Source organism: Schistocerca piceifrons, chromosome 2 (genome assembly GCF_021461385.2).
Source record: "Schistocerca piceifrons isolate TAMUIC-IGC-003096 chromosome 2, iqSchPice1.1, whole genome shotgun sequence".
Lineage (NCBI taxonomy): Eukaryota > Metazoa > Arthropoda > Insecta > Orthoptera > Acrididae > Schistocerca > Schistocerca piceifrons.
In genome coordinates this window covers 308111610-308133268 of record NC_060139.1, presented here as the reverse complement: position 1 = coordinate 308133268, position 21659 = coordinate 308111610, and the positions used below count along the sequence as shown (strand labels likewise).

The 21659-nt window shown below is 42.1% G+C and overlaps 1 protein-coding gene across 2 annotated transcripts in view; it reads right to left on the bottom strand.

Moving 5' to 3' along the window:
- The window catches only part of LOC124777176 (tuberin), a 299285-nt gene extending 278007 nt beyond the window's left edge, over nt 1-21278 (bottom strand). For both annotated transcript variants that reach the window (XM_047252485.1, XM_047252487.1), the window contains exons 1-2: nt 20976-21278; nt 20754-20890 (exon numbers count right to left, since the gene is read on the bottom strand). In XM_047252485.1, coding sequence (XP_047108441.1) covers nt 20754-20890; nt 20976-21051 — 213 coding nt within the window. In that variant the 5' untranslated portion in view covers nt 21052-21278. The remainder of the gene's footprint in view (nt 1-20753; nt 20891-20975) is intronic.
- Nucleotides 21279-21659: the final 381 nt, after the last annotated feature.

Genomic DNA, 21659 nt, shown 5'->3' with positions numbered 1-21659 from the left:
TATCTCGCCTGTTTCATACATCTTGCTCACCAGATGGTAGTTTATGTGTGAGTATAGTCCACGAAATATCACTGCCTGCTTACAGTTTCGTGAAAATCAGTCTCAAATTTTATAATGCAGCCTGCTGCTACAATGTAAATGTCAGTGTACATCATAATAAATGGTCCTGTTTCTGCCTTTCTTCCATATTTTTGAAGTTTTATATTTATTAATCTAGTTATAACTTTGATTTTGCCAAGTACTATTGTTTTTATGTATTCCAGCAAAAATCTATACACTGAGCGACTTTCATATGTTCTGCTTTCCTATGCTCAAATTCCTGCAGCTTGGTGCATTACAGCCATGTTGGTACATATGTTATCCGTTTTGTTACGAATTATTTTGCTTATATATACAATCGAATTATATATGTAGTTTCTAATAAGTATTTATCACGTAATGATTAAACCTATGCCATAGCCATTATTTTCACTAATATCAGTTGGCCACTGATGGTGTTATACAGTAGGAAGTGAGAAGATATTCTGTATAGCTTTAAATATTATGTTCTACGGTAAAATTGTGGCCCTGCAACTTTACTTTATTAAATATATTGTCTTATATACTTCTTGTCACATCTCTGATTATGGGTTTCTGCAGAAACACATCATGTGACAACACAGCAAAAGGCATTCGAAACACACCATGCAAGCCTAGCATGGGTTGCAGTGCTCTCACTTTCTATTGTTGGCTTTCCTCGGCAATCTTCTTAGATGTGTTACCCCATTCTGTGGGTGCAGTTTTGCAGCAGTGAGTCAACAGTGCACTTAGCTGCCATTTTATAAAGAGCACTTGGCTGCCTTTGAAGCCATGGTCAGAAGACCACATCCTCACTATATAACACTGACCATCAGTCACTGACACACTCATTTTTGCAACCTTCGAACAACTATCTGCCAGTCCAACTGAATATTCAGAATTTAATTGCCCAGTTCACAACTGACATTTAACATATCAGTGGTGCTAAAACTGAGGTTGCTGACACCTTGTCCAGGGTCAGGGCACACCTCAGCCAACAATTTTCAATAAGCTGGCAGCAGCACCTAACAATGATGCAGAACTGAATTATTTGCTGCAAGAAACATCAGTGCCAGCGGTAGTGGTGTACAATGACAAAGCCATAAGCCAAATGTCTTCAAACCACCAAGATGCATTCTCAACTCCCTACACTGATTGAGTCATAGAAGCATCCAAACTATAACTGCAATGGTAACATAAATCTTTGTATGGCCTGGTATGCAGAAATTCTGCTGCTCATGGATCCAGACATGCAACTGCTACCAGAAGAGAAAAGTGACTCCTCATGTACAGGCACTGCTCAAAAACTTCATTACTATAGATACACACTTTGCTCACCTACAAGTGGGCCTCAGCAACTCACTATCTGTTTCTCAGAAGTTCTACTACTGTCCAAATGATACAGGTTAATGAGATGGTCAGAAGTTTCACCACTACAAAGTCAGACAGTGGAGCATGTGGCCCATGCCTTTTAATGTCAGTTGGATAGTGCAATTTGGCTTCTCAGAACAGTTAACATCTGATCAAGGTCTTCAGTGGGAGGCAGAGGTCTTCTGTAACATGGCACAGCTGTGTAGCCTTCACCTCAGATGAACTATTTGCCACACTGTTAGGGCTTCGGTGGACACACACCCATTAGTACTACTTGGACTGTCCTGTGTGCTAAAGGATGCCTGTCAGGCATCTGCAGAAGAACTTGTATCTACCAAGCCTCTACAGCAGGCAGTTCAGTTCTTCCTTCCATCCAACACCCTCAACTGCACAACATCTGGCCTGATACATGGCAAAGGGCTCTACCATAAATACTGGGCAGTGTTCTGGAAGCCGATACCCAAAAGCATCGGCGCCAATGACGAAGGCACACCTAACACAACAGCCTGTCCAAGAGCCATCAGTGTACGCAAAGGTACCATCGCAAAGTTCCGTGAAAAGGTCGTGAAACTGAAGGTAATAGAGCGAGGCTGGAGTAGTGTCCTTAGGAAGTGAATGAAGGCCAAGGACCAAGGTGAACACAGGTCAACAGGTCACCGCACAAAACCAAGTTGGTGAAGGGTTTACACCCACCGGGAAAGTTGTAGTTAGCGTGAAGTTAAATGCTGGAGCAAGAGCTGAAAGCGAACTCAAGGAAGTAACAGAAGAGGGACGCGCCCCATACTGGCGATCAAAGGAGTCATCGAAGAAGGACACATAGGATGGGTGGCCATGCATGGCAGAAAGCCGACATGCATATCTACTAAGGAGAAATTCACGGCAGTAGCACAGCGGTAGTTTGCAGCTTCTGCATACAGACACTCAACCAGGCCAGTGTTAAAGGCGCCAGTGGTCAAACAGGTGCCACAATGGTGGATAGTATTGAGATGGCTTAAGAGGAACGGATGTGCAGATGCATAAATGAAACACCCATAGTCTAACTTCAAACAGACAAGGGATCAGTACAAATGGAGAAGGGTGGTTTGATCTGCTCCCCAGGAAGGGCCACTGAGGACACGTACGACGCTGAGGGACCGCATACAGCAGGCTGCAAGGTAAGACATGTGGTAGGACCAAGAAAGTTTCCTATCGAGCATGAGCCACAGGAATTTTATAGTTTCAAGAGCAACAGGCCCAAGATGTAAAGACAGTAGAAGAAGCCAACTGCACCACCAGAAATTCAAACAGATGGTTTTGCCAATGGAAAAATGAAAGCCGTTGTCCATGCTCCATGAATAAAGACGATCGAGACATTGCTGAAGAAGCTGCTCAATGAGACAGGTCCAATGTAATAGATGACAAAATAGTTGATGAAAAGGGAGCCGGAGATGCCTGGTGGGAGACACACCATTATAGGGTTAATGGTGATAGCTAGAAGAACAACACTCAGGACAGAACCCTGAGGCACAATGTTTTCCTGGATAAATGTGTCCAACAAGGCAGATCCCACACATACCTTGAAAACTTGGTCTTTTAAAAATTCCTGAAGGAAATAGGGCAGGCGCCCATGGAAGCCCTACACATAGAGAGCACAGAGGATACCAGTCCCCCAGCATGTGTTATGGGCTCTGTACAAATCAAAACACATGGCCACAATCTGGTATTTCCACAGAAAACAATTCCTGACATGGGTGGACAAAGTGACGAGATGGTTAACTGCAGAACAGCACTCTTGAAATTCACACTGTGCAATGGTTGTAAATTGCAAGACTCGAGCCACCATGCCAGTCAGGCACGAATCATACTTTCCATCACCTTGGAAAAACAGCTGGTGAGAGAAATGGGGCGGTAGCTAGAAGTAAGTGTTTGTCCTTACTGGGCGTAGGTATGGGTATGACAGTGGCTTCACTCCAGCATCTGGGAAACATGCCCCCTGTCCAGATGTGGTTGTACATATGAAGTAGGAAGTGTTGCCCACAATGGAAGGTTGCTGCAACGTCTGAATGCGAACATCATCTGGCCCTGGGGCGGAGGATCGGGATGAAGCGTGAGCATGATCTAGCTTCCTCGTAGTACAGGCACCATTGTAGCACTCATGATTCTGAGAAGAGAAGGGTATCGCCCAAGCCTCCTCTGCTAATTTTCGATGGAGGAAGGCACGGTGATAGTGGGAGGAGCTCAAAATCTCCACAAAATGGCGGCCCAAGGTGTTGAAGATCACAATAGAGTCCACAATGACACTGTCTGCTACTGTCAGACTGGAAATTGGGGAACAGATCTTGGTCCTAGAAAGCAGTTGGAGGTTGTCCACACGATGGAAGAGGTAGTGGAACTGTTAAAAGAACTATTGAATAAAATCCAGATAGCTTTTTTGCTATCGTGAAGAACGCGATGACACTGCACACACAACTGTTTATAATGAATGCAGTTTGACGTTATGGGATGATGGTTAAAAATGCAGAGAGCACATCTCTGCATGAGCTGCCTTGCAGCACACCTCAATCCACCAAGGGACCAGGACACAGTGTGGTAAAGAGTAAGTGTGAGGAGTGGAACATTCTGCAGTGGTAAGGATGACATTTGTAAGATATTCTACCTGGTCATCGCAACTGGGGAAATGTTGTTTGAAGAAGGTCGCCAGGGAGCAGTAAAGCCTCCAGACGGCCTTAGTAAGCTGCCATTTGGGTGTGCACATAGGTGGGATAGGAGTCAGTTAATGGATAGCACATGGGGAATGGTCACTCGAATGGATCTGCTCCAGTGCCTTCGGGATCATGTGGAACTCCACTGCTAAAAAAATTGTATACTCAGCAGGAAGGTGAACCCTGGTGACATGATCAGGGAACACGACAGAGCAGCCAAGAGAATTTTCCTTGTTTAACGCAATCAGTGTAAACTACTGTGAAACCATGGTGCATATATAAAATGTTGAAAAACAGAGATTGAAATGTAAAATCTAGCATAGTATCTTTCCTAAACCCCCCCCCCCCCATGAACCATGGACCTTGCTGCTGGTGGGGAGGCTTGCGTGCCTCAACGACACAGACAGCCGTACCGTAGGTGCAACCACAATGGAGGGGTATCTGTTGAGAGGCCAGACAAACGTGTGGTTCCTGAAGAGGGGCAGCAGCCTTTTCAGTAGTTGCAGCGGCAACAGTCTGGATGATTGACTGATCTGGCCCTGTAACACTAACCAAAACAGCCTTGCTGTTGTGGTACTACGAACGGCTGAAAGCAAGGGGAAACTACAGCCGTCATTTTTCCCGAGGGCATGCAGCTTTACTGTATGACGATGGCGTCCTCTTGCGTAAAATATTCTGAAGGTAAAATAGTCCCCCATTCGGATCTCCGGGCAGGGACTACTCAAGAGGACATTGTTATCAGAAGAAAGAAAACTGGCGTTCTACAGATCGGAGTGTGGAATGTCAGATCCCTTAATCAGGCACGTAGGTTAGAAAATTTAAAAAGGGAAATGGATAGGTTAAAGTTAGATATAGTGGGAATTAGTGAAGTTCGGTGGCAGGAGGAACAAGACTTTTGATCAGGTGAGTACAGGGTTATACATACAAAATCAAACAGGGGTAATGCAGGAGTAGGTTTAATAATGAATAAAAAAGTAGGAGTGCAGGTAAGCCACTACAAACAGCATAGTGAATGCATTATTGTGGCCAAGATAGACATGAAGCCCATGCCTACTACAGTAGTACAAGTTTATTTGCCATCTAGCTCTGCAGATGATGAAGAAATTGATGAAATGTATGATGAGATAAAAGAAATTATTCAGGTAGTGAAGGGAGACGAAAATTTAATAGTCATGGGTGACTGGAATTCGACAGTAGGAAAAGGGAGAGAAGGAAACGTCGTAGGTGAATACGGATTGGGGGTAAGAAATGAAAGAGGAAGCCTCCTGGTAGCATCTTGCACAGAGCATAACTTAGTCATAGCTAACACTTGGTTCAAGAATCATGAAAGAAGGCTGTATACATGGAAGAACCCTGGAGATACTAGAAGGTTTCAGATAGATTATATAATGGTAAGACAGATTTAGGAACCAGGTTTTAAATTGTAAGACATTTCCAGGGGCAGATATGGACTCTGACCACAATCTATTGGTTTTGAACTGTAGATTAAAACTGAAGAAACTGCAAAAAGGTGGGAATTTAAGGAGATGGGACCTGGATAAACTGAAAGAACCAGAAGTTGTACAGAGTTTCAGGGAGAGCATAAGGGAACAATTGACAGGAATGGGGGAAAGAAATACAGTAGAAGAAGAATGGGTAGCTTTGAGGAATGAAATAGTGAAGGCAGCAGAGGATCAAGTAGGTAAAAAGACGAGGGCTAGTAGAAATCCTTGGGTAACAGAAGAGATACTGAAATTAATTGATGAAAGGAGAAAATACAAAAATGTAGTAAATGAAGCAGGCAAAAAGGAATACAAACGTCTCAAAAATGAGATTGACAGGAAGTGCAAAATGGCTAAGCAGGGATGGCTACAGGACAAATGTAAGGATGTAGATGCTTATCTCACTACGGGTAAGATATATACTGCCTACAGGAAAATTAGAGAGACCTTTGGAAAAAAGAGAACCACTTGCATGAATATCAAGAGCGCAGATGGAAACACAGTTCTTAGCAAAGAAGTGAAAGCAGAAAGGTGGAAGGAGTATATAGAGGGTCTATACAGGGGCGATGTTCTTGAGGACAATATTATGGAAATGGAAGAGGATGTAGATGAAGATGAAATGGAAGATACGATACTGCACGAAGAGTTTGACAGAGCACTGAAAGACCCGAGTCGAAACAAGGCCCCGGGAGTAGACAACATTCTATTAGAACTACTGACAGCCTTGGGAGAGTCAGTCCTGACAAAACTCTACCAGTTAGTGAGCAACATGCATGAGACGGGCGAAATTCCCTCAGACTTCAAGAAGAATATAATAATTCCAATCCCAAAGAAAGCAGGTGTTGACAGATGTAAAAATTACCAAACTATCAGATTAATAAGTCACAGCTGCAAAATATTAACGTGAATTCTTTACAGACAAATGGAAAAACTGGTAGAAGCCGACCTCGGGGAAGATCATTTTGGATTCCGTAGAAATGTTGGAACACGTGAGGGACTACTGACCCTACAACTTACCTTAGAAGAAAGATTAAGGAAAGGCAAACCTACATTTCTAGCATTTGTAGACTTAGAGAAAGCTTTTGACAATGTTGACTGGAATACTCTCTTTCAAATTCTGAAGGTGGCAGGGGTAAAATACAGGGAGCAAAAGGCTATTTGCAATTTGTACAGAAACCAGATGGCAGTTATAAGAGTCGAGGGACATGAAAGGGAAGCAGTGGTTGGGAAGGGAGTGAGACTGGGTTGTAGCCTCTCCCCGATGCTATTCAATCTGTATATTGAGCAAGCAGTAAAGGAAACAACAGAAAAGTTCAAAGTAGGTGTTAAAATCCATGGAGAAGAAATAAAAACTTTGAAGTTCGCCGATGACATTGTAATTCTCTCAGAGACAGAAAAGGACTTGGAAGAGCAGTTGAACGGAATGGACAGTGTCTTGAAAGGAGGATATAAGATGAACATCAACAAAAGCAAAACGAGGATAATGGAATGTAGTCGAATTAAGTCGGGTGATGCTGAGGGAATTAGGTTACGAAATGAGGCATTGAAAGTAGTAAAGGAGTTTTGCTATTAGGGGAGCAAAATAACTGATGATGGTCGAAGGAGAGAGGATATAAAATGTAGACTGGCAATGACAAGGAAAGCGTTTCTGAAGAAGAGAAATTTGTTAACATTGAGTATAGAGTTAAGTGTCAGGTAGTCGTTTCTGAAAGTATTTGTATGGAGTGTAGCCATGCATGGAAGTGAAACATGGACGATAAATAGCTTAGACAAGAAGAGAATAGAAGCTTTTGAAATGTGGTGCTACAGAAGAATGCTGAAGATTATGTGGGCAGATCACATAACTAATGAGGAGGTACTGAGTAGAATTGGTGAGAAGAGGAGTTTGTGGCACAACTTGACTAGAAGAAGGGATCGGTTGGTAGGACAGTTCTGAGGCATCAAGGGATCACCAATTTAGTACTGGAGGGCAGTGTGGAGGGTAAAAATCGTAGAGGGGGACCAAGAGATGAATACACTAAGCAGATTCAGAAGGATGTAGGCTGCAGTAGGTACTGGGAGATGAAGAAGCTTGCACAGGATAGAGTAGCATGGAGAGCTGCATCAAACCAGTCTCAGAACTGAAGACCACAATGACGACAACAACAACAACAACAACAACAACAACAACATCTTTCCTAAAATTAGTCAAGTCTAAAATAAATCCAGGTCTCTGGAGCAGCCAAGGTGGAAATCTGCTCCAACCTCAACATAACGGCCACACCCATCTTGAAAAGGCAAACTTGTGTGCAAAGGCCATAGGGTCTCATTGCTCATTGTCTGTTACAAAAACGCCATGGCAGTGGAAGCCAAGCAATGGTACTGTATGCAGGTGTGTATGGTGTTTCATATTGCTGGCACACCTAAGTAGCCTCACATGATGTGAAGTCTTGGTTCACCAGCCTCTGCACAGAGGCTGGATGCACCAGAATGGAAATTCCCTGATAATTACAGGATAAAAGAGACAGTAGACCAAAATAAAATTCAATGTAGTGAAACATTATCTTTAAATATGGTTACTTTAATCCTGAAAACAGCTCTGTGCTGTTTCTCAATAGGAACCCATTTTAGTATGAAATAACAACAAAACAATGATAATTCTACATCTCTTACTCTCCCATTATTGAGTTCAAACATTAATCCATAAATGCCCTACCAAGAAGCAATAACATCTTTGTTTTAAGAATTGCCATCACTTCTATATCAAATGTTTGTTCTCTGCAAGTTCACTTTCCCATATGAAGTAGAAATGTTTCAGTGATAATTCTATGGCCAAATGCAACAATCTTGGCAAGGCTTAGGTTCAAATGTTTTGCCAGAAGAAGATGATGAATACAATGTACACTACTCACATAGAGTTTTCCATTTTAATACTGTTTGTCAATCCTCCATAAAAGTAGTGTGGACTACATGTGCTTCTGTCGGTCACAGCCCATATTACAATGTATACACAAAGGCTATATGCATGTATAGCCCTTGTAACAGCCAGTGAAACTAAGGAAATTTGTCAAAAACCATAACAAGATAAGTGCGTTCAACCAAGCCGTTTGAATGGTGTTAGCCTTTTAGAAACACAGCATGAGGCAATGGAGGTTTGGCGAAGCTGGCTTGTCCACAACTTCAATTTTATTCATGTGGTCACACAGTCTTATTTTGTTAATGTTTAGAGCTCTTATCTTCTCTGACACTAAACACAAAGACATCAATAAAAACATATTTCCAGAGATATGTTATTTTCAACAATCATTTCTAGTGTATTGTGAGTAAACTGATTAGCAATTTCTTGCACATCAATTATAGAGATTTCTTACAGAACAAGTTTTTCAGTGGAACAATAGTATGTTTTGAATAAAGGAACAATAGCAGATGGGGGCAACAGTTTGACCACAATAAGTTGGCCATTTAAGCAACAGCTATTGGGAACAGCAAGAGGTGTGCTTTATTCCTGCATTCAGGCTGCTAAGGGGAGAGAAACAGTGAGAGCAAGGCAGCACAGACTCCTTCCCACAGTGCTGGCACCATTACCTGTATTTTGTGCTTATACAGAAGCAGATGCATGACATGTGAATATTTTTCAGCACTTTGCGACAAATGAATGTCTTCCACAAGTGCCAAGTTTCCCCATTACAGGCAGCACCAGCAAAAAGGGCCAACTTCTTGAGGACAAACTGTATAGAGGCAAGTGGCAAGGCAAACAATGTAATTATTCAATCAGAAAAGCTTTAGAATTCATATGATTAAGAGCAGGCATCAATCAGAACAGCAAAGATTTGTCTTTATATCGACGCTGCTTATAATTACTTGTGTTGTACTTTGAATCCAAGAAGTCACCAACACAGACGTGAAAAGTCGGTGGTGAGGACTCTGCACAAGAATATGAAGAAAGATATAGGCTTTGTCAACAATTATAAATAAAACAGCCTCTGGCTGAGAGAATGGTTTTATAACTCCTGCAATACAAATCAGTTTCTAGACTGCCAGCTCGATCTTCAGATGCTCCTGAAGCACACATCTATGTTAGGTATTACTTACCCTGCTCACAGCTGGCTGTCAACTGAATGGCAAACATCCAGGCCTTGAGTTGACAACACCACACAAAATGACACCTGGAGTCTATTGCCCACCACTGAATGACAGGCGGGGGAAGGGGGGGGGGGGTGAGGGGGGGCATCCCACCCACAGGTGTCCATCCTTGATCAGTTATAGTCAAAGAGTTAAAGAGAGGAAGAGCACCCACTATTCACCGGAGTGCTACCCCTAAAACAGAAAACAGTGTGCGAGGGAAAAAATCGGTTGACTGCATCCACAAGCAGTTTTGTTAAAACTGAGTAAAAGAAAGGTGACCACGGTGGTTAGTAAAGGAGATAGGGTCGAGGGTCCTACAGACCAAGAATGCAGTGGAGATGCCCCAACCTCAACCAGTTTGCCCCTACCCTGAAAGTAGTTTAAAACATTATACCAGAGAATAAAAACAATTTTCACAGAGAAAACTTAAAAGCATCTCAAGTTTGTTTGCATGGCCATACTCTGCAGCAAGCATAGAAATACTTGCTTTGTAAATAAAATCGCCTTTTCCTGTTGCCACTTTATTTTTCCCCTGATGCATTACATCTTTTCTCGCTCTAAAGCATCATCAGTGGGATGATTTGCTGTAATCTGTGTTTCCTCTCATCTGGTTTGGAGTTTGCACTACCACTTTATTACTAACATATAAGCACAGTTTTGGGTTCCGACCTTTTAAACAATGTTCACCATGTTACTCCTCCTTTTCTGTGGTGTTCTATTGTTCTTTTGCCATTCAACATAGCTATTCCTTCAGACACTGTGCTTTTAACAACATAAATATTACAACTTCATTATCCCACGGATAATGCCTTAGAACAAGAAAAAGACGAAATGCGGCTGGGAAAAATAAATTAAGTGGCAGTAGGAAAAGGTGGTTTTATTTACAAAACAAGTATTTAAAAGCATCTCACTGTCTATGAGTTGCTTGACAATATCAGAGGCAAAGAATCAAGAAAGCCATAGATCAGCATGGAAAGCTGGATGAAGGGGGCATTCCACCAGGATGGGAGTTACTGCCTGAAAGGCTCTGCAACGACAATGTGGGAGTTGCTCATTACATAAAATAAATCTATGTGTTAATCTGATATGATGGATGCAGCAGTGACAGAACAGTGGATTCCTTCTGAGAGGAACAGGAAGAGGAGCACCATGAAGCCATAGTCTCCTAGATAGTGTGGAAGTTTTTAGAGGAGCAATAGTCTACCACATGATGATCATTCTCTGAGTGATGAAGATATTTGCACCTGCAAATCAAATGTTGGGTAAGTAATCACTTCTGTAGCCAAATTGTCCCCACAGAAAGACAATTAGGTAGGCAGTACAACTTAGGTCATATGGAAAGTCACGAATAGCAGGTATCACAGGGTGACAATAGTAACTTCGATCAATAGGACTGCTGAAACGTAAGGCACTGTGAATGGCTGTCAGCTCCACCATCAAAAACATCATCATCTCAGTAACAGATGAGGTTCCTTACCAGAGGGATAGGTAAATGCACATCTTGTCCTATCCATGACTTTAGAGCTACCACTGAAAACGACAGTAGCACCTCAATACTCATGAAGAACTGAGAATGCTACAGGACTATACAGGAAGACATCGGTGGCCAGTTTTACTCCATGATGTTGGATTGAATCCAACAACTTGAAAGTTGAAGTCGCCACTGAGTCATAAATCTGGAAATCATTGTCTAATTGTATGTATATGAAGATGGTGTCTGTTCTTTCGGACATGTCCAGATGAACAGATACCATTAGTGATCTTGCAGCTCTCGAAGAACGAAATCCAGACCATTAGCTGCTTACGGGGGTTGATAAATATCAGGGGGACAGTTGAAAATGTGCACCCCAACCGGGACTCGAACCTGGGATCTCCTGCTTATATGGCAGACAATCTATCTGACTGAGCAATCCTCGGTGGCTCGGTCGGATAGAGCGTCTGCCATGTAAGCAGGAGATCCTGGGTTCGAGTCCTGGTTGGGGAACACATTTTCAACTGTCCCCGTTGATATTTATCAATGCCTGTACGCAGCTAATGGTCTGGATTTCATTCTCTAATTGGGTTAAGATCACATGATCTGCACCCCAAGAGGTGGGGCAAGGAAGAATAGAGCTTTAAGCTTTTGTGTGCACTTTTCTAGTGGCGAATATGGAATACTCATGTCAGATTTTTATCAAGGAAGAGTACAAAAAACTCAAGATTCTGTAACAAAGTCCAAGTGCTGGGTACCCAAGTAGAGTGCTGGGTCAGGATGGTCAATCATAAGACAACAGACAGGCACGACTCTGTTTTTCTGGGAGAAATCTGAAGCCAAGGCAAAAGTGTCCAAGTGTCAGTCCTTAGAATGGCAACTTGCAGTTGGTGTTGAATCGAGGCTAAAGACTGGGAGCAGAGATCATCAATGTATAGTGTGGCGGTGACCAGTGGGCCAATGGAGGCTGTTGGCTCATTGATAGCAATGACAAAGAGTGTACTGCGCAGCCCAGAGCCCTGCAGAAAGCTGTTCTCTTGGAAGATTAGTGAGCTGAGAGAAGTGCTTACTACAACATGAAACAACTGGTGGGACACAAACTGACTAGCAAAAGTTGGTACCAAGCCTCTAAATGTACATAAAATGTAATGGCACGGAGCAATATTGTGTATCTTATGTGGTTCAAAAAATACTGCAGTAATGTGACAGCATTAAGAAACAGGCTGTCAGATTGTTGTTTGCAACCTAAACAGATGGTTGGTTGTGTACTGTCCCTCCTGGACACAGGAATGACATAGGGACAAAAGGTACCACGATTCGAGAACCTGGTACCATCCTTGCAAGCAGTTTGCTGAGCACATTAGTGAGGCTAATCAGTCATTTGCTGTCAAAAGACATTTGGTTTTTGCCTGATTTAAGGACTGGGACGCCAATCCTATCCAGCCACTGCGAAGGGATAGCACCTTTTAGCCAAGAATGGTTGAAAACCCTGCATAGATGGAGTCTTATTGTAACATTTAGCTGTTTAGATGTTAGTGAGGCTAAACAGTCATTTGCTGTCAAAGGACGTTGGATTTTTTGTCTGATTTGAGGATTGGGACGCCAATACTATCTCGCCACTGTGACGGTGTGGCACCTTTTAGCCAAGAATGGTTGAAAACCTTGCGTAGATGGAGTCTTATTGTAAACTTTAGATGCTGGATCATCTAATTATAAACTGAATCAGTGCCTGGGGACAAATTGTGTGATGTGTGATGAGTCATAAGTCTGAAGCCCTTTCCAGTTTGTTATATAATTCAGCAAGATTAGAGGTAAAGGATACAGAATGTCTTCAACTTGTCTATTACACACTCAAAAAGTAGCTGGGTAAGAAGAGGACACCAATGCTGTCACAAAGTGGTCACATGGTGTTTGACAAGAACAAATGTATCAGCAGATACCCCACCATGGTGAGGAGACAGGACATTTACCAGCCGACTACGGAGCTTGGCCCAGAGCTAAGATGAAGAGGCATATGTTCTCAAGGAGGCGACATAGCACTCCCTGCATTCCTTCTTACTGTGTTAATCAGATAGTGAACCTTAGCACAGAGATGCTTAAAACTGATGAGGATGATCTGTGAAGGATGTCACTTGAGACAGAGTGAATCCACTGAAAGAGAGTAACAGTTCAAGCAGCATGACTGCCCGTCTCATGAGGTCTCTCACAACCTCATCAATGCCTTCTGACAGGTGCAAGTGGATATATAAAACTGTCAGTTGCCAATTTGAAGAGCCCAAAATGGTAGCAGGCTTACTGAAAGTGACAAGATCACCAGAAAGAGGTCACTGTCCCAAAGACCCTTGTATAGTAACTATTGCAGCAAAGCCATGATTTTGGGAAGAGACCATATGGTCGACAGCCAAAAAGGTGTCATGGGTGGTGCTAAAGATAGCAGCTATCTCTAAATGTGGAAATACGTTAAATTAATGTAGATGAGTACTAAAACAACCCTGTAATGTACAGATGTTGCATTACTAGTCTCCTGCTTGACACAGTCAACTCATTTACATATCTGTGTGTAATGTTGCAAAGCGATATGAACTGAAATGAGCATGTGAGAACTGTAGTAGGGAAGGCGAATGGTTAACTTCAGTTTACTGGGAGAATTTTAGGAAAGACTGGTTTGCCTGTAAAGGAAACTGCACATAGGATGCTGGTGTGAACTAGTCTTGAGTACTGCTTGAATGTTTGGGATCCATATCAGATCAGATCAAAGGAAGCCACTGAAGCTTTCAAAGACAGGTTCCTAGATTTATCATCAGTAGATTGAAATGACACGTAAGTGTTAGAGACGCTTTGGGAACTCAGATGGGAATCCCTGGAGGGAAGGCAACATTCTTTTCGAGAAATACTATTGAGAAAATTTAAAGAACTAGCATTTGAAGCTGACTGCCACACGGTTCTAACGCCACAAACACTCATTGTACCTCAGGAACATGAAGATAACATACGAGAAATTAGGGCTCATACAGATGCATATAAGCAATCATTTTCCCCTCACTCTATTTGTGAGAAGATGACAAGTAGTGATACAGGGTACCCTCCACCATGCACCATATGGTGGCTTGCAGACTATCTATGTAGCTGTAGATGTAAAGTTGGTAAGAGGACCATCACTGAGGAGACAGATCAAGATGAGAAAGTAGTTGGTTAATCAGAAGTCTCTACCAGACAACGTCTTTCTGGGAGAGGGCTGGGGGAGGGGGGGAGGGTGGCAGAGAGCTAAGAGGTGGTGCACATCAAAATACCCAACTAGGAGATAGTGGAGGGGAGAGAGTGGTGGTTGAATTAAAGTGGTCATGTTGATTTAACTGTCCTGCTAGGAGGCAAGTAAAATTACAAATGATGTGAAATTTAAAATTTTCCTGGTGAATTAAATGATCAAAGAGATTTTGAGATTGCAGCAAGTAAACTTCACTCCATGATATTTTGAGTGGACATCTGTCAGTCATGGTGACAGGTGGGCCGCATTGTCTGGCAGCAGCACCCTCACTGGTGGAACTGTGAAGCTCAGCTGTTTTCGGCATTACCTCTCGCTGCAGCCATCTGAGTATTCTGGCATCTTCATCTGGAGCAAATATCAGAGATGATGGGATTCCACACATTATCCAGCCTGTAGCCACTGCCACGGTTCATTACATTTTCCATGATGTGTATTTCTATGGATTCTTTTATAATGAAGATGTTGCTATGGCCAAAATTGATGTTTTGTCACACTCCATTGAATGTCAACTGGAGGTACAATGTTGCACAATTGCAGACTTGCAGGGCTGCAAAAGGCTAGTGCTACGTTTATGTCCTGCGCAAAGTTCTTTCCACTACGCATGTTGTTTGTCGTATATAGGCCATAGCACATTCGCAAGGTCTTTTGTAAATTCCCACCTTCTGCAACAACAAATTATCCTTCACCGATTCTAGCAGGTTCAAAATCTTAGAGGGTGGGCAGAAAATCACTTTCATCTGAAAATTACTAACTTAAAGATTCTTGTTATTTTGAAAGAAATATTTCCATCGAAAGGAAGAAAAGCTAGGGACTTTGCTGGCACATTTGCCTCTTTATCCCCTTCCTGGTTTTTGGTTTTAGCTGAGAATATCCTATTAATTTGCCAAGTAGAGTATCCATTGTCTCTGAACACTGTCTTTAAATGTGCAAGCTCTTTAGGCAAACTATCTGCATCTGAAGCCACATGGGCTCTGCGTACAAGGGTTTTAAGCACACACATGGTTTGGCATGGGTGATGGCAACTTGACAAGTGCAAGTACAGTTCACTGTGAGTGGGCTTATGATAAATAAAATGTCTCAGAGAGTTGTCACTTTTCCATCTAAGTAAAAGATCCAGGAATGGGAGATGACCATCTTTCTCTAATTCCATTGTAAATTGAATATTCTCATGAATGGAGTTAAAAATGATGTAAAAACTGCATTAACTTATATTCTCCATGGTGCCGCACTATGCAAGTATCATCCACAAAGAGCACTTTCCTCAGAATCCTCCATAAAAAAGTTAGTCACCAAGGTGGACAAGGGGCCGCCCATGGCAACGCCATCAGTCTACTCAAAATATTCTTGGTTGAACATAAAATAGATTGAGTGATGAGCATGCAGAAACAAAGCAGTATAACCACCAGAAACCATTTACCAATTAGAGCTATGGAATCAGAAAGACGTACCTTTGTAAAAAGAGAGACTGTGTCAAAACTCACTAAAAGATCTGAACTACTTAGGTTGAGAACCCCCAGTCTGTTGCTAAAATCTGCCGAGATCCATATACAATGTGGACATTTGCCAACCGAAGGTCTCAGCAAGAAAGTAAGATGTTTGGTTAAATCGTATACGAGAGCGTCAATGTTACTCACTATAGGCCGTAAAGGAAGATCATCTTTGTGCACCTTAAGAAGACCATATAGTCTTGGTGGTACACTGCCATGTGGTCGGAACCGCTTGATGGTCTCTGGGAGTAACAAGAAATAATTCAGGGGAGAGGAACAACTGGATTAACAATTGGCAGGAAACAATTGAGGAGAGTGGAGAGTTTCAGGTACCTAGGAAGCCTGATACAGGAAGATGAAAAAATGACAGGGAAATAAATGAGTGGGGGAGAAAAGCAGAAGCATTTCGGAAGAGTGTCAGAAGCCTGATATGGGGCAAGGTTGTACCCCAAATCAGTAAGAAGGTTATATACCAATCATACTATGTCCTAATCCTGACGTATGCAACCGAAACCTGTGTTATGAAAGGAAAAGAGAAAAGCAAAGTACAAGCTAGTGAGATGAAATTCTTGAGGAACAGTATTTGACTGACAAAGATAGACAGGTTAAGAAATGAGAGGATCAATGAGTTAATGAAGGTGTAACCATTACAGGATACGATAGAGAAATCAAGGCTGATATGGTATAGGCATGTTAAGCAAATGGAGGAGAAGAGGATACCCAGGAGGATACACAAGATGAAGCTGGAAGGAAAGAGACCAAGAGGAAGACCGAGAGAAAGATGACTGAAAGGAGTGGTGGAATGCGTCCAGAAGAAAGGAGAAGACTGGAAAGATGGTGGCAAGACAGAAGACAATGGAGAGGCTTATGTTCCAAACAGACCCGGCCAGAGGCTGGAAACTGTCCAAGATGATGATGATGATATGTCTTCCATTCACACGTGCTGTAGGGCAATGATAACTCTTTCTGTACACAGTATCGCTAAGTGGGCCACACATCATCTCCAAATACAAACTATGAGGTAACAAAATAATTGAGTTAACTTTATCCAGTCTGCAATTGCAGAGCATTGTACCTCCAATGGACATTCAATGCAGCATGACGAAACATTAAATTTGGCCTTGGAAACATCTTTTTGGGACTCCATTATAAAAGAATCTGTTGAAATACGCATTGCGGAAAATGTAATTAACCACGACAACAGCTACTAGCTGCACAATGCATGGAATGCTGTCACCTCCAAGATTTGCTTCAGACAAAGACACCAGCATACTCCAATGGCCGCAGTAGGCAGCAACGCTGAGGACAGCTGATCTTTGCAGTTCTGCTAGGGAGGTCACTGCCGCTAGACGGCGTGGTCCATCAGTCACTGCGACTCTGGCGCATGCGCGGCAATACTCTCAGCACGCTATACAGGGCAGAGCGAAGAATTTCTTTGTCAGAGTTGATGACGACCAGCTGCAATCCCAAAATATCTTCGAACATTACAATGATGTTTGCTGGGGGTCATTTGCAGTCATACTGTTATTGCTTCCAATGTGATACTGATACCTATGCAAACCAATGTACTGAGCCATCCAGATGCTCTCTCTGGGACAGTATTGTTCTAACAGTAATCACAGTAACCTCAAAAAGTTGAAGAATGGTGATAATTAAAGTGTGTTTATTGACAACCAACACAAAGAACATACTGGTTACCGCAGTTCTAGCACATGAGATTAATATCCATTGCAATTCTACTGGATCAATATGCTGAGGGATCCTTGCTAGGTGTGATTGGACCAGGACAGGTCACACCCCATGACAACTGCCATGGTGTGAGTGGAAAAACAATGGAGATTAATTTGGTGTAGGAGGACCTGGCAATTCTGGAGTCACTGGAGTAACGTTCTCCAAAGTTTTCTTCTTTTTTCCTTTCGCAACTTTTGATGGCCATGAATATTGTGAGGCCATATCTGCACTGGGTGTAGGAATGGAAGATGGGCATCCAGCCCTGTGGCTCCTTCATACATGACCTGATGTCACACTGCTGACTTTCAGATTTCCGGGGAGATTTTTCGAATGACAGCCTTGTCACAAATAGATGCTGCTTCTATGGCTGGGTGCAGGGAGTGGCTCTCTAGGATGGTATCACCATGAGATGGGAGTTTATTTGTGGAACTACCATATGTTGATGTCAAGAGGGTAAATATGCCAAATACTGCTGATTACTTAGCCACAGTAGTGGCAGAAGTCAGTATCACTGATACTGGATGCAAATGATTGTATATTTTTGAGTTTCAAAATATGAGAGGCGATCTTATGTTTCGAATTTTCCGTTCCTTGATTAGAGTAGCACTTCTTTGAGGATTGGGGAGGGTGGTTATTCCACAAAATTAACACAGACAGATGGTAGCATATATTGTCAATTTTTATGAAGTGGCCAGAAGCGCTGGTATTTAAAGCACTACATTGGGGATGGGAAACAAGGCTTCACATTGTAGCAGTAAGCCATGATTTTGAACTTTTCTGGAAGCAAAGTCACCTAAAAAGTGAGGATGAATGCACTGGTGCCCACGTCGTCTTTTAAGCCTTGATGTACGTAATCTATTTTGTGGATGCTTCATCTCTTCAAGTGTTAATGTAGTTCATCCATCTGCAGCATCAGGTCCTGGTGTGAAAGTAATCCCTGTGGCACACTGATGTTCTTACTGTGACACACACATCAGCAAGTTGTTTACAAGAGAATAAGGCCCAGAATTGGGTAGTATTAACCAATATACAATTTACTAATAAAAACAATTTGCCAAATATGCTTCAAATATTCTCCACAAAGAACACTGGTTTAGTAGAAAAAAAAAAGAAAAAAAAACTGCCTGTTTGGGTACAAACCAGAAACTGAGGGGGGCCTTGTGGCTACCAGCTGATTAACTTTGGCCATTTTAGGATGCAAAGCATCTGCCATGATGCCATCTACTCCGAACAAGGGCTCCTCCCACATGCACCCCACAGCCAGAGCTGAGGGCACCTGGCATCATGATGATGATGATGATGATTGATTTGTGGGGCACTCAACTGCGCAGTCATCAGTGCCCGTACAAAGTCCCAATTTTTACACAGTCCAAAGGCTCCTGGCATGATGGCCAGTGCCCAGAGTCCTGTGACCTCATAATAGGTAGACATCTACTCCTCTGCATGTGCAGAAAGGTGACAGCTTGGGCATCAACAGCGTGATCGCTGCTTGGTCTGCAGTTACCACCATTAAGTGTATCTGATGACTCCCCTCCCCATACAATGACTGGTAGCTACACTGAATATTGGGTGACCTTCCCCGTGCATTCTGTGAAACAATTTTGAAAAGGTTGAGGTACCATCCAAATATGTAGTGGAAGAAATACAGCAATGGTTTATATGCTCGCAACACAAGAACTCACAAAATAGCAAGCAATCTGAGGACACAGAAAGGAGGAGCACAGGAGATATGGCTAGGTGAATGTATTGTAGATTAATCAATGGAGTTCTTTGTTGCATTCTTCATGGGATATAAAAGATTAAGACAATTACCTAATGAATGGTGGATACAAGATACGACTGCAGGGGAACACCGTATTTATTTATAGCTCACATTTGTGCAGCTAGTATTTCCTTTAGGCCTATAAGAAATTATCACATAAAATTATGGTAGAAAACATTAATGAAGATATGCAACATATGTTAAGTTGTTTTCTGGGCTCTTGGGTGTCCAGTCAGATGCGATCGTTGAAGTCCCCACGATATTTCAGTGAATAACCTTTCTGCCATCACCAGTTGGTTCTGATGATGGCGGAAAGGTTATTCGCTGAAATATCATGGGACTACAACAATCCCATCTGGCTGGACACCTGAGAGCCCTGGAAACAACACACACTGGGAAAGCCTCCAATCACATATATGTTAAGTCGTTGATTGGTTTGTTAATGAATCTTGAAATGTGTGAAATGCAAAATTTGATAATGCAGCAAGGGTGGTGCATGGGGTCAGAATGAAAGAAGCTGAGGCAGGGGATATCAAGGGGAATGACAGTGTTGGTCAGGTGGAAGTGGAAGATCAGGTAGGAACAGGAGGATGGGTGGTCCCAGGTGGATTTGTAAAACTGACAGCTTATAAGTAAGTAGGCCGATAGCAGATATAGTTAACTATATTAAAAATACAGGACCTACAAGATACAAGGTAAAACTTTCGTTCAGTACTTTGAATAAAGTACTTCTTCAAAAAAATTGCAGGCACAAATCATTAGTTTCATTACATATTCTGAAAACAGGATTCGAGCTCGAGCATAAGTGCCAAATGTAAATTGCTCACCACAATCGAGATATCTGAATACTTTTTTGCCACATGCTTCCACAAGGGTACTGGGACCTAACAACTGTTATGAACGTCTCGGATGCGACTTATCATTGAATGCGTGCAAAAAAATATTTTGAAATCCGTGTTCTCTCCTTACTGATGCAGGATCAAAATGTCTATTTCAACACTTAATTTACCATTACACTTAAAAATGTGTGCTGTCAGCTGCAGTTAATACCTTTATGAATCCATTAGGAGGGCGAGCTGATAAATTCGCAATTTTTATTACTTATATCTCTCCATGCACGTTTTAAAGATTGTTCCTACTATGTAAATGTTGTATTAGGGCGCCCCCCACCCCCAGATCAATAACTATTTTCCTAGGTGCCCAAGAAACTGTTCTCCATAATAAAACTTTGGCCACGCCACAGATCAATCCGTCATATGTTACCGCAACAGTGGCTTTTTGGACGCTTCGCAAGTACTGCACTCAATTAGATACCAACCTATCTCCAAATACTGTATACTCACATCTTCAAGGCGAGTGTATCGAACTTTTTCACTCAGTTCCCTTATAGTCTTCATGCGATGGCTTAAAGGTGCATCAGGTCCCAGATCCTTCTCAATTTCCGGCGTTAATGTAAACTCTGTTCTGCTCTTCAAATTACCTGTAAAGAACAGTGCGTGCGTCATAAAATGACGAGTTTCCACGAATGCCGGTCTCATTAGTTAGTTTCTCATTTTAAACAATACCTGAAACACCTTTATTCATCCGAAAGAACTGTTTGAATCGTTCTGGGAATGTCTTTTCCCTGTCCTTAGACGTCATTTCGAATTATTGATAAATGTCAAACAACAAGGTATATAAACAATGCAGACGACTTAAGTAAAATTTGTACAATAAAAACCTATCTCTCCATATGCTTTAGTTACTCCATTCTCAAGGTTGAAATATTAATTTTTGCGTCTTTAGAATAATATTCCACCTTTTTTGTTCAAACTCAATCCTTAAAACTATATTCCCCTCCCATCAACACTAACAACAACATTCAGACTTCTCAACTGAGCGCTTGCTCAAAGCTATTCCGAGGAAAAACTGTCCATATTGATTCTTCACATCAGGTGATTTTTCGTCTTTGCCCGCATATATCTACATACTTTGATGATAGATTTCTGATTAGCAGGGGAATAAACACTGCTGTTCTAGTTGAGTTTCCAAGTTTATTTCATAATAAAACTAGTACAAACATTTGTAAGTAATCCTAATTAGGGTGAGAGCAATGTTTCTAGCAAGATGACACAAATACACGCACAGCAACGTTTGCTTAGCTTTTGGTGGACTGAATATTGACAGTTTATTTTCTGGGAAGGGAAGAGTGTCTTTTCCCGGAGGCGATTTACAAGCTCGTGGAGTAAAGTCAATCGATAAACTCATGG